Source organism: Vespa crabro, chromosome 9 (assembly GCF_910589235.1).
Source record: "Vespa crabro chromosome 9, iyVesCrab1.2, whole genome shotgun sequence".
Lineage (NCBI taxonomy): Eukaryota > Metazoa > Arthropoda > Insecta > Hymenoptera > Vespidae > Vespa > Vespa crabro.
In genome coordinates, this window is record NC_060963.1 from 7,158,821 (window position 1) to 7,171,677 (window position 12,857).

Here is a 12,857-nt window from a genome sequence, read left to right on the forward strand (position 1 = left end):
CTTTTTTAACCAATCGTAACAGTATTTATAAAACTAAACGACTCGTTGTGAATACTCGCCATTATTAAAGAAATGATTAGTTTTGGAACGAAATATTTCTAATTCAAATTGCTATCCTGTTTTGAAATCCGTTATAAATAAAATAATAAACAATATAATTGAGAAAAAAGAGACTTCAATTAATTGCATATATAATAATGAGTGTTATAGAAAGTTTAAGAAATATTTTATGTAAAGATTCATCAATAATAGTTAATAGAGCTCGTTTATCATATATTGAACGACTTTTTCCTGAGTTTAAGGATTATGTCATTATTTATAAAAAAGTGAGATTTAAAATATTACAAGTCTTTAAAATAATAATAACAAAGTGACTAAAATAATATAGAATAACTTGAATTTTGCTCATTATATATATTATAATTGTTTTCTTTTTTTAGAGCAACTACACACTTTTATTAGAAATAATTTTTTTTATGCTTTTGTTTAGGGGAAAAAACTTTGTAATCGTGATGTTAGTGATGTGGAATTAAATGATTATGGTATGTTATTATTATTTATATATATAAATATATCAGATTACATCATCTTAATTGTATTTCAGATACAGAAGTTACTGGTAATCCTTTAGAATATTCATTTGGTGATGATAAATTTATTAATAGTACTTTAATAATAGAAAAATATTGGTATCAAGAAGAAGAATCATATATTCCTTTAAGCAGACTTGAAGCATGGTAACGTAGAATTATAATATATTATATCACTTATAATGATTATAATAACTAGATTGAAATATAAAAATGCAAATAGTAATAATTATTATTATGACTATATAATTGAATATAAATTCGTTTATTCATGCTATGGACATAATATAGATACTTGATAAGTAAAATAAAGAGTATGTTTTTATATTTGCATTTTTTAAACTATATTATACAATTAAGCAACGCAGTATTATTAATGTTTCTTCTAAAGTATTAATAAGAATATTACTTTATGTTTATAGTACAATATTAAATACTTGTCTTAAGTATTTAGATAATGATAATGTCATACCAATATTTATACTTTGTGATGGCAAAGATCATAATAAAACTGCAATACTAGGTAGTATTGTACAGAAAAATTGGCTTAATACGATAGAAGTTACAAATAGTGAAACACAAGGACTCGATATAGTTAAAAATAGTTGTTCTGAACTTTTATTAAAACATCTTAAATTATCATTTTCACAGCCATGTGATGTACGTCTCTTATTCTGTTTCTTTTTCTTTATAAAATAAGAATTTCTATTAAGATATAATATTTTTATATTTTAGGTATCAGTGTCTACTTTGAGTACCTATCATTTATTTGGGTTTAGGCATGAAACATTAGAATTACCAGAATGTGAAGAATCTTGTTTTGAAGGGAGCATAACACTTAACATAATGGCAAATAGCATATTATTTGATCCCCCTACAAGATCATCCAAAAATAATTTAGTAAGTTTATTATAATAAATATGTATATTAAAAAGGAAATATTTATACATACTTTTTTAAAAAATAACATTTAAATATATTTGCCTGTAGGTCCTTGAAATTATCACTGGAAGAAATGATAGTGCTTTGGTGAATTTGTGGCATCAATTGTTATTATTAAATCAATATTTAACGATATTAGATACTTACAAAGAAATGAATGCAAAATCATACGATAATTCTAATTCATTGCAATATCCAAATGATTTTATAAATCCATGTGTAAAGGTATTTTCATAAATATTTACACACAGTAATAGTTACTATATACATACTTATATTACTTACTACTTATGTAAATTTTGGATAATAATATTCATTTTCGTGTATGTTTACCAATCATAATGTAGGATCAAGATAAAATAATAGAAAATATGAATCTTCTACTTATTAATGATTATAGCTATAGAAAATCTAGTTATAATAAAATAGAAGAAATATACCTTGAAAATAATGAAAATAATATAAAACTACAGCAATATATAAAGGCTGTATCTTTTAGACCAAACATAGATTTTACTGATCTTATGTGGGAACTACTTATGTGTAAGTAAATAGTTCAAGATATAACTTAATCAGTATTAATATATAATATCTTGTAGGTATTCCAAAGTATACACAGATGACAGAATGTATGCATAAAATATTTCAAGAAATTTTAACTGGTGAATATCAACCGCAGGTATTAAATATATTTCAATTATATATTAATGAATTTTAAAATATCATACGTATTTATATATTGCAATGTAAACATAACATATCTCTTAAATTAAAGGTATATATTTCAGTTAAATGTAACAAATAATACAAAACTTGCAAAAATATTGCCTGAATTATCTCATCAAAAGACAGTTACACATTTACTAATAGGATGTTTACCGTTAGAAACTTTAGTTGATATAGGATTTGAAAAAGTAAGCAATGATTATAAATATATTTTAATGAATTCAGGGTTTATTACATTTGATGATATACAAAAGAAATTTGAAAAGCAACCAGAAAAATTTGACTCCAGGTTTTATAGGTAATTTTATTATAAATCTTTATAAACATTTCTTATAGTTACTTTCATAATTATATAATTAATGTAAATTATTTTTTTATTGCATTATTCATAGGAAGAAGTTGATTAATATGATACAAATGCATATTTGTTTGGAATTTATGCTACTTTTACAGAAACATATAAATTGTTCAACAGATGTTTTACAATCATCATTGGAATATGTCTTGAAAGAAATAACATCTATAGAATTCTCTATAAAAGCTTTACAAGATTTATGTAAAAACAAAGTATATACTTTGACTATCCCTGCACCAAATATCCTTATTAATGAACTTAATAAAGGGTATGTATAATCTTTGAATATTTTTTATATTTATAAATTATAAATATTTTTCTCGTTTAGTATTCCTGCAACATGGAGAGTTAATCTTGTTTCTGAATCGGAATTATCAAAAGTCAGGACAATTACTTATTTTAGTGATATGCCTATATTTCCTCCTAACATGTATTATGCAGGTAAAAAAGTGTACATGATGTTAAATGAATGATTACAATAACAAAGAATTTATGATGTATATACATAGTATACATTTTTTTTTCAGAGCACATAAATAAATTAAGTGAATTATTTCACATCACAACAGCTGTGATTTCTTCTACTAAGAGTAATCATGTGTAATTTGGATAAAAATTGTATATATTTAATAGAATATAGGAAATTTTCTATAATATAAGATTTTTATTATTTTAAAAATTATTAAGAGTTACTAAAGCTTTAGTATAAGCTTTATTGTATATTTTGTATATTTTATATATTTTATATATTAAAAAATATTATTTTAACCAATTTGCATTCAACGCGGATATATCCGCGAGCTGAGACTGTCCTTTATTACCCAAGCGCGGATGGATAAATTCTACTTGTTTGCATTCGGTAACTGGTAACAAAAAGAATTAATTTTTATATGTATAATAATCTTAATAAGATTTTAATGCATAATAATCTTTTGGTTGGAGATGAAAAAACTGATATTCAAGTGGAAGGTATTAATGATGCTAATACAAAAAATTGATGTAAACATAAAAAGAATAACACGCATACACATTTGTATTAAACAATTAATTTCTATTATATATATTTAACTATCATCTATTATATAAATATACCGCGTATATATGACATCATTGAATAGTTCTCTACAATATAATTGTTAAAATATATTCAATTAATGGCAATGTTATTTTTATGTTATACTCTAATATATATTTTTCAAAAATCACTTTTTAATATTATAGAAAATCAAAGATTCAGAGGAAAAGATAAATTATTTTTTTAATGTATTTGTCAAAAGTTCCTCTATCGGCGGAAGAAGAAAAATAATTTCTAACATAACCGCTAGAATCGTTGTTATCGTCCTCCATATTTATTATAAAAAATGGTTTTAACAATGTCTTATTTTCTACATATAAAATCGATAAAAATCTATTTAATTTGTTTTAATATTCATACGAAATATTGAATTAATATTAAATCATTTTTTTAATCTTTCCAAGGCCTACAATGATTGGTCACTTTGATCCTGTTTAAACCAATCATAAGTTATCCGTTCGAAGGTGAATATAATGATACAAGTTAGAAAATTACCGTGAGAACATAAATCTGATGTACGATGTAATACATTTAATGTATTATTCGTACGTTACTTTACGTTATGATATCAGTGTGTTATTCCTCATTTAAAACGTACTTTGATCGATATTTATGTCTCTTTGTTAATATAAGGCTTAATTCTGTGAAAAACGAATTTGTCGTTATTGTCTTAATATTTTCTATACTACAGGTATTTTTGAATAGTAATGGAGAAAAAATATGGTATTAAAAGTGAACACCAATACCATTCTGAAGCATATTCGACTAGAACTATTTCAAATGATAATTTAGAATTTTGGATGACGCGACTTCCGGAACCATTAAAAAAATTACCTATTATATATCTCGCTATACCCGGTAAGTTCAAATATTTTTTATGTTTATATACATAGATAAAAATTATTTTCATTTATTCATTATTTTGTTTTTATTGTGTTTTGCGTGTGTGTGTATATGTATGTATATGTACACATATTAAAATATTGGTATATATTAAACATTATTATTGACATTTTTATATATTGACATGTTATGAAAAATAGCAAGTTTTATTTGTCTTACGAAGACTAATACACATATCAGTTTATTATGAAAAGAAGCGTGTTTTAATTTTGTTCTCAAAAAATAGCTTGTTTGACATTAATCACGATAGCAAGTACAATAATAAACACGATACACAATTCGCAATAAATAATAGTATATTGAATATACATTACATATTCTTTGTACATACTTCCTTAAATAAAAAAAGAAAATACAGTTAAATCGTAGCTATGAGAATTGTGTGGGAAACACGTAACATTTTCAAGGTTATTCTTCACAGGTTCACACAATACGATGACTTATACGATAGAACGACGTAACGAGGTAGGACCTGATGAGCCTGCATACATCAGAGCATTGGGTCGTTATTGTTCTATTTTTTCAAAGCCTGTCATTTTTAATTGGTCTGTTACGCAAAAGAACAATGTAAGAGAACAATTAAATGGTGGAATAAGATATTTGGATTTACGAGTTGCTACAAAAACAAGGAATGACAATATTTATTTTCTTCATGGTTTGTATGGATCAGAGGTTACCAAGCCATTTGAAGATATTGTACGTTGGTTAAATCATCACGCGAACGAAGTTATCATTTTAGATTTTCAACATTTTTACAATTTTTCGGATATGAATCATCGTCGTCTCATTGCGATAATAAATGATATTTTTCGTGAGAAATTATGTCCAACGTTTTCCTCTTTCAATCATATGTCTTTGTATTGGCTTGCTTTGAAAAGGTATCAAGTTTTTGTCATTTATAGAAATGTTTACGCGATGAATCATCCGAATTTGTGGCCAAGCGCTCTCTGGCCAACACCATGGCCAAATACCGTACTTGTTGATCAACTCGTAAATTTTTTAAACGATAAACTTCAAAAACGTTCACCCGATATCCCTTTAGTATCGCAATGTCTCTTAACTCCTAATATATCATACGTTATGAAGCATCTTTGTGGAAATTTACAGTCAGATTTGGCGCCGATATGTCAAAAAGCGATTCTCAATTGGATAAGTCAACATAAATCTGGATCTAATGGTTTAAACATTGTTATAACTGATTTCATATCCGATAAAAATTATTTATTTCCAAAGACAGTAATTCAAGCTAACCTGAAACTCTTAAAAAATTTGTAGATTTATTTAAGCTTTTATTATAAAAGTAGATTCAAGTTTATTCAAAGTAATTTTTAGAAACATTTTTTAGCAATGGGAGGGTCTTTTAACTTTCTATGATAGTAGAAATCCATTGGAAAGACATGTATTTCATGTACATACATATTATTTATATAATTACAATATACGATATTTACAATACTTATAAAATTCATTCATTACTAACATTATTAACATAACAAATATGTAAATAATGAGCAAGGGAGGAGCATGATATTTCAAGTATGTTATATTAAGTAATGCAGAGTTAATTTTTTTAAGTTGTATATTAGAACATGATATAACACGATGGTAGAAAAAGTTACATATTTTCTGTATTTAAGAGTACTTGTTTTTCAGGCAAAACGCATACACCTCTTTCATGCACCTTTTATTCTATTAATAATATATGCTTTTATTTTGAATTAATGAAATGATTTCCTAAAAATGGCTCAATGAAAACAGTCTTTTAGTTATAATAAAAATTCAGCCTTATAGTAAAAACTTGGCTGTATTAAATAAAGCATATTTTGGGAACAATATGCATATTCAAAGCATAGAATTTCAATACAGAATTGTATTAAAATTTGTATATATTAATTTTTTTAACACTGATTTCAGCATGGAATCATTGTACATAATTTGTTTAATGAAACTATATTTATCATATTAAAGTTGGTTGGCTTTAATTTTTGATATCTACAAAATAAATAGAAATGCAATCTATATTGTATATATGAAGAATAGAATATAATATACGAATGACTATATAAGTTGATGTTATACTTCTATTAATTGACAAATATAAACATGAATTTGTTTCTTTCTGGCCTTTCATAGCTAAAAAATCATGTAGGTATATTTATATTGCCTGTATCGTTAATATTGTACTTCACATATTAGTTATATTCAGAATATTTCTAAGGTGTTATCGAGACAAGATATTACTGATAATATATCATACTTTAGATTGTTTTAAAAACAAGTAGCTCAAAATTACTTTTTATTGCAAACAAGATAAAAGATGTTTGATACATATAAATAACATAAAAAGAAAAATTAGTATTTCTTTATGAATTTTTGACAAAATTAAAATAATAACTTTGAATCATATGAATGTCTAATATGAAGGGAGATGCTGTTATAAAGTTTTTAAACACAATGCTAATTAAGCAAATCATTTTAATAATTTACTCACGGCTGTCTAGAACTTTCGTCACATTCAACAGTGACATCTGCATTGGGTCACAAAGCTTTTACTTTAAGTTGTTTCATTCTTGGTGCACGTTTCTTTGCTAATCTACGTTGCTCTTTTTCTTCCCACTTTCTTTGCTTATCAGGATCTTCTTTTTGGAGAATTCTTTCTTTTTCAGCTCTCCTACGTTCTTCTCGTTTCTGTGCTGCAGCTTCGGCTCGTGCCGCGTGCGTTGTTTTTAAAAAGGCTTCCTCTACTCTAAGGCGATTTTTATCCGCTTTATTCTTACCCTATATAACAGTCAATAAACTGTTAGTATATCAAATAAAGTTTTTACTTTGATAAAGGAAATAAATAGAAAAATTGTAAACCTCTTTAGATAGCTTGAAACGTCGTAATTTATCCAATATGTAAAATGTAAGTTGAAGAAGAAGTTTTAGTTTCTCTTGACATTCTGGACTAGCAGTACGTCCTTTTATACTTATATTTAGTCCAACTAATAATACTTTTTTTACTTCAGGCATTGTTAATTGAGTATTTTCTCTAGTAATAATTTAATTATTAGTGTAATAATATATTTATAATTTATTTATTTACATTTAAATTATTTTGTTGCGTACTTACGTTTGTTGTTTAAGTCCGCTATATTGATCACTAATGTGTATATAATCTATATATGGTGCAAATTTGGCAAAAGCTTGTAGAACTCTAGTATCTAAAATAACAGAAGCTGTTTCAGCAATTTCTGGCATAACATAAAAGCCTGCTGGAAGGCCATATTTTTCTCCAGGTCGTTTATCAGGACAATAAACACTAATGTCAGCCATATCTCTTGCTAAATGCATTGCAGTTCGTTTTGTGGCAATTGCTAATACAAAATTATCAACTTCATCTTTGGCAAGATCTACTCTTATATGTGCTTGATCATTTTGTGGGCGTACTAATTGAGCTAATACTGCAATTAAGTCTTGTCTTTTAATTAATTTGAGTTCTATCAACATTGAATCACAGCCAACTCGACCCGAACAATATAAGGTATATTGCGACTCGCTTTCCTTAACCAAACCATTTTCAGACACATTTTCTACCAATTTCCCTGTATCACCTACAAGAGTAAAATTTTCTAACAAGAGTTGTCTGTGTTCTTGCAACCAAGATTCTGCTATACGTGCATTTTTAGCACGTCCTGCAATATAATTTATGCAATATACTAAAAGTCCAGCTACCATCAATATTTCCAAACAGAAACTATCCCATCTTGCACGCAAATGCAGAGGTACTTTAGTAATTGTAAGTGTGGACGGTTCATCACTTTTAGAACCTGCATTTCCACCAGTCACATCTAATCCCTCAAATTCTTCTTCATCTTGAAAGTGATCAAATTCATTATCTCCATCTACAATAAGAACATCATCTTCTTCGAAATCTTCATTTAAATCTGCTTCTTTATGATGTTCTGTTATATGATCAGAAGGAACTGCCGAATTTGGTCTATCTTCTTCAAAATCTTCAAACTCTGCAAATTCATTATCTTCTGGAAGCTCTTCATGGAAATGTGCTGTGACCCATATATTTGCAGCAACTAACACTATGTGAATGATCACTAGCCACAGTTTCATTTTCCCTGAAATTATAAAATCGAAATGAAATCAGATGTCATTTTTTAATATACACGTATTCATATACATATATGACAAAAAAATGTTAATTAATAATTTGACAAACTATTTTAATATTTAACGCAGAAAAATGTAGACAAGATTATCGAACAAAGGAAGAAAAATTTCTGTCATCTTTTCATTCCATTATTTTACCTACTTTTGTTAATAAAATAAAAAAGCATACAATAGGCTATGCACCCTATATTTCTTCACATTTATACAGCTTTCGAACATATTATTTACCTTAACTCCGTATATGTCCGTAAAATTATATAATAAATCTCTGATTCTTCCGCATCGATTTAATTAATTAACTACACATGTAACACAAAAACTTTCATTTAGTTTCGCATTACAATTTTGTAAAACACAGGTTTAGTGCTTACGAAAGATAGGTGACTTGTATGCCACGAATATAACTGCACGATATTAAACGTCATTTCCTTAACGTTGTTTGACGTGTACATGTCTGTCTTTAAGCTAAGATTTGTCTCGATTTGTTTCGATTAAAAACGTTAGAGGGAAGAAGTTACACAAGCTGTCATTGGTTGCATAGAAAATAACATTGTTGAGTTGGTCGGTAAAACAGTTGAACAGTTTGAAAATATATACATATAGTGAACGAATAAATTTTCGCGCCTAGAGAAAAGAGATTATTACGCATGCGTAAGATATCGATTTAGTAAGTCGAATGAGACAGATAGAGCCTTAGTGCGCATACTCGGCATTTACGAGTCTACTAATCCATTTTATATATCTATTGCCGCTGCCTGTTGTGTTACTTGAAAGCAGAGAGAGTCATGCCTTCATTTCGTTTCATCCCAAGGATTCTACGTCGTATATTTTCATCGCAATACGGCTGATATCGTCGCGTAAGTTCAAACATTAATGATCACTAAGTCATTGTACTACTGAAAGTCGGTATAACAGACGTAAGGACAACACGAGTCGCGTGTTGACAGTGCAAGGGGGTCCCAGAGGCAAACAATGGATCAATACCGATACCTTGTAGAGAAGTATAATCTACGGACACGAAGCCGAAGAATCGTCGATCTCTCCTCTGTTTAACTTGTTTTTTAACCACATCCTGCTTCTCCGTTCACTCGACAGAACAAATAAACTTCCTAAAAAGGTATGTAGTCGTCGTAGAAACTAGCCCTGTCCTTTGGTTTTATTTTGCATTTCTCTTATTTTCACTTTTCATTGCATGTCATTTATTTCAAGAAAATTGTTACGTAAAAGTACGTAAGTAAGATTATTCGTACAAAGAAGATATCGTTGTAATTTAATGATTTAATTGATGGTATGATACGCGTACGTCACTTTTTATTTTGGACATGATCATGACAAGGATCAACAGAAACGACATTTCATTTATCATTGAATGATTCCTTTGTATCAAATTAAATTCAAATAATTAATTGTATTGACGTAGGAATGTTCTTTTGTTTTGTTCCTTTGACAGGTAAATTTTCGACACCTCCACGTGTTTGGTCTCTCCTGCGAAAGTATGGATAAGCTCGACAATCAGTCGAAGAATTCAAAGAAAAAATGTTCGAGATCAAGCGCAGGATCGGCAGATGTGGCGACTCAATGCGTCCAGGTTGTTGTAAGATGCAGACCAATGGACGAGAAGGAAACTGCACGAGGTTATATTCGTGTAGTCGACGTCATTCCGTCAAGAGGGGTAGTAGAGATCCGCCATCCTCGGGACGATCCGTCCACGGACAATGTCAAGGTCTTCACCTTCGATGCTGTTTATGATTGGCGTTCGACTCAGCAAGAACTTTATGAGGAAACCGTGAGACCTTTAGTTTCTTCGGTATTGGACGGTTTCAATGGTACAATTTTTGCTTATGGTCAGACTGGGACAGGTAAAACTTATACAATGGAAGGTTCAAAGATGGAACACGAAAAACGTGGTATAATTCCAAGATCTTTCGAGCACATATTCAATCACATCGGCAGATCGGAGAACATGCAATATCTCGTGAGAGCGAGTTACTTAGAAATTTATCAGGAAGAGATACGTGATCTTCTTCATCGTGATCAGAGTCTTCGATTCGAGTTGAAAGAAAAACCTGAATCTGGTGTCTTTGTGAAGGATTTATCGACAGCCGTTTGCAAGAGCGCAGCTGAGATTCAACGTTTGATGAATGAAGGTAATCAAAATAGGACAATTGGTGCTACTAACATGAACGAGCACAGTTCTCGCTCTCACGCGATATTTTTGATCACCATCGAGATGGGATCTATTGGTGATAATGGCGGCATTAGAGTAGGTCGTCTGAATCTAGTCGATCTCGCTGGTAGCGAGAGACAAAGTAAAACCGGTGCATCCGGTGAAAGACTGAAGGAAGCGAGTAAAATTAATTTAAGCCTTTCTGCTCTCGGTAATGTTATTTCGGCATTAGTGGATGGGAAAACTACTCATGTTCCTTACAGAGATTCCAAACTTACCAGATTATTACAGGATTCTTTAGGGGGAAATTCGAAAACGATTATGGTCGCAAACATTGGCCCTGCTAGTTACAATTATGATGAAACGCTTACGACTTTGCGTTATGCTAATCGTGCTAAGAATATTAAGAATAAGCCACGAATAAACGAAGATCCTAAGGATGCTCTTTTGAGACAGTATCAGGAAGAAATCGGTCGTTTGAAAGAGAAACTAGCTCAGAGGAGTATGGTACAACGTAAGAAAAGGAAAACAAAGAAGAAAAGAGAAGACGATCTTGCAGATTCGGAATCCGATGCAGAGGATAGTAAAGGAGAGGACAACAATAAGACCGTTGAAGTTGATAAAAAATTAATAGCTGAGCAACTGAGAGCTGAGAAACAAGAGACTGAGAACCTTATTACGAGAATAAAAGATTTAGAGAGCAAGATGTTGTGCGGTGGGAAGAATATCATAGATCATACGAACGAACAACAAAGAGCATTGGAACAAAAGGCAGCAGAAATTGCCGAGCGTAAGAAGCGCGAAGTCGAGATGCAACAAAAACTCGAAGACGAGGAATTAACTATGGTCGGTGTACGAGAAACATATACAACCTTGCAACAGGAGGTAGACGTCAAATCAAGAAAGTTGAGGAAATGCTTTACCAAGTTGCAAGCATTGAAGCAAGAATTGGATGATGTGACTAATGACTTCAACAGAGACAGACGTGATTTAGAACAAACGCAGCATGAATTAATGAAGGAGCTCAAACTAAAATATTTGATAATTGAAAATTTTATTCCTGAAGAAGAGAAAAATAAGATATTATCGAGGATACATTTCGACGAGGAAGAAGACTGTTGGATTTTGAAAAATTCAGAAGCATCGAACATAGAAACGATAAAACGTCCTACGTCAGTTCCTGGAGCACGTCGACCAATTTCTGAATATGCTCGAATTGCTCTGGCAATGGGACGTGGATATCGTTATGCCGGAGAAAATATTTTGAATTTAGATCTGGACATGCCAGCTAGAACAACATTAGATTATCACGGACCAGCCATCGCGCCAACCATTCAAGCTGTGCTCGAAGAGGCTCTTCGAGATGAAGGAGACATCGATGTTGATGCTTCGAATGCAAAATTACGTTCCAAGCCACGATTACAATCGGCAAGGATCAGGCCAAGAAGCGTTCCGAAGATGCAGCAAATCCCGACTCCTGTTTATCCGAAAACTAGAGGACTCGTACCCAAATAGTCATCGCTTTTCTTCGTGTTCTTTCATTTTCGTCCTCTTGTAGCTCTCTGTAAAGAAAAGTGTAAATATTTGATGAACTGCGCGTCCTGTGCTTCTATTTAATTCTTCACGATGCGCTCGCCTAATTTTTCTCTTTCTATCTCTTTTTCTCTCATTAAAAAAAAAGGAAGGCACGAACGAGCCGGAATCTTTGGAACCTAGTCATTGTGCAATTATTAAGTAGTTAGCAGACATTGATATTCCGATGAATTATTTGTTGTAACAATAAAGCACGAGAAACATATAGTCGTTTTTGTTCGCGCATTTATCTTCGCTTAAGCGGCACATTTTTTTAATTATTATTATTCTAGATAATGAAGATAAATTTTCGATGTTTACTTATATATAAACGAGAATAGTACAAGATTGAAACTACAGAAA

At 30.0% G+C, this 12,857-nt stretch overlaps 4 protein-coding genes and 1 long non-coding RNA gene across 9 annotated transcripts; 3 read left to right on the plus strand and 2 right to left on the minus strand.

Annotated features, from left to right (window-relative positions):
• The first annotated feature begins 94 nt into the window (after positions 1 to 94).
• On the plus strand, positions 95 to 3,269 carry LOC124426688. 2 transcript variants are annotated; one of them, XM_046968699.1, is made up of 12 exons: positions 95 to 326; positions 491 to 542; positions 605 to 737; positions 1,013 to 1,250; positions 1,326 to 1,490; positions 1,581 to 1,757; positions 1,880 to 2,075; positions 2,132 to 2,211; positions 2,321 to 2,556; positions 2,651 to 2,881; positions 2,942 to 3,054; positions 3,141 to 3,269. In XM_046968699.1, exons 1-12 carry the CDS (start codon positions 198 to 200, stop codon positions 3,215 to 3,217), a joined length of 1,827 nt encoding a protein of 608 aa, XP_046824655.1. In that variant the 5' UTR covers positions 95 to 197; the 3' UTR covers positions 3,218 to 3,269. The 2 variants fall into 2 exon arrangements, with proteins under 2 accessions (XP_046824655.1, XP_046824657.1); XM_046968701.1 differs by having other exon boundaries at positions 2,132 to 2,194; positions 2,484 to 2,556.
• On the minus strand, positions 3,258 to 3,858 carry LOC124426702. Its single transcript, XR_006942785.1, has 2 exons — positions 3,706 to 3,858; positions 3,258 to 3,476 (listed from the first exon to the last, which is right to left on the minus strand). It is a non-coding gene; the product is annotated as an uncharacterized LOC124426702 (long non-coding RNA).
• A 160-nt stretch (positions 3,859 to 4,018) lies between these two features.
• Positions 4,019 to 6,053, plus strand: LOC124426696 (PI-PLC X domain-containing protein 3). 3 transcript variants are annotated; one of them, XM_046968728.1, is made up of 3 exons: positions 4,019 to 4,152; positions 4,380 to 4,546; positions 5,013 to 6,053. In XM_046968728.1, exons 2-3 carry the CDS (start codon positions 4,396 to 4,398, stop codon positions 5,864 to 5,866), a joined length of 1,005 nt encoding a protein of 334 aa, XP_046824684.1. In that variant the 5' UTR covers positions 4,019 to 4,152; positions 4,380 to 4,395; the 3' UTR covers positions 5,867 to 6,053. The 3 variants fall into 3 exon arrangements, with proteins under 3 accessions (XP_046824684.1, XP_046824683.1, XP_046824682.1); XM_046968727.1 differs by having other exon boundaries at positions 4,152 to 4,282; XM_046968726.1 differs by lacking the exon at positions 4,019 to 4,152 and having other exon boundaries at positions 4,191 to 4,546.
• Positions 6,054 to 6,152: 99 nt separating this feature from the next.
• Positions 6,153 to 9,146, minus strand: LOC124426693 (PAT complex subunit CCDC47). The gene is made up of 4 exons (XM_046968717.1): positions 8,984 to 9,146; positions 7,704 to 8,703; positions 7,451 to 7,622; positions 6,153 to 7,369 (listed from the first exon to the last, which is right to left on the minus strand). Exons 2-4 carry the CDS (start codon positions 8,696 to 8,698, stop codon positions 7,130 to 7,132), a joined length of 1,407 nt encoding a protein of 468 aa, XP_046824673.1. The 5' UTR covers positions 8,699 to 8,703; positions 8,984 to 9,146; the 3' UTR covers positions 6,153 to 7,129.
• Positions 9,147 to 9,462: 316 nt separating this feature from the next.
• LOC124426686 (kinesin-like protein KIF3B) lies at positions 9,463 to 12,722 on the plus strand. 2 transcript variants are annotated; one of them, XM_046968692.1, is made up of 3 exons: positions 9,463 to 9,612; positions 9,703 to 9,872; positions 10,206 to 12,722. In XM_046968692.1, exon 3 carries the CDS (start codon positions 10,251 to 10,253, stop codon positions 12,435 to 12,437), a length of 2,187 nt encoding a protein of 728 aa, XP_046824648.1. In that variant the 5' UTR covers positions 9,463 to 9,612; positions 9,703 to 9,872; positions 10,206 to 10,250; the 3' UTR covers positions 12,438 to 12,722. The 2 variants fall into 2 exon arrangements, with proteins under 2 accessions (XP_046824648.1, XP_046824647.1); XM_046968691.1 differs by having other exon boundaries at positions 9,468 to 9,612; positions 9,671 to 9,872.
• The last annotated feature ends 135 nt before the right edge of the window (positions 12,723 to 12,857 follow it).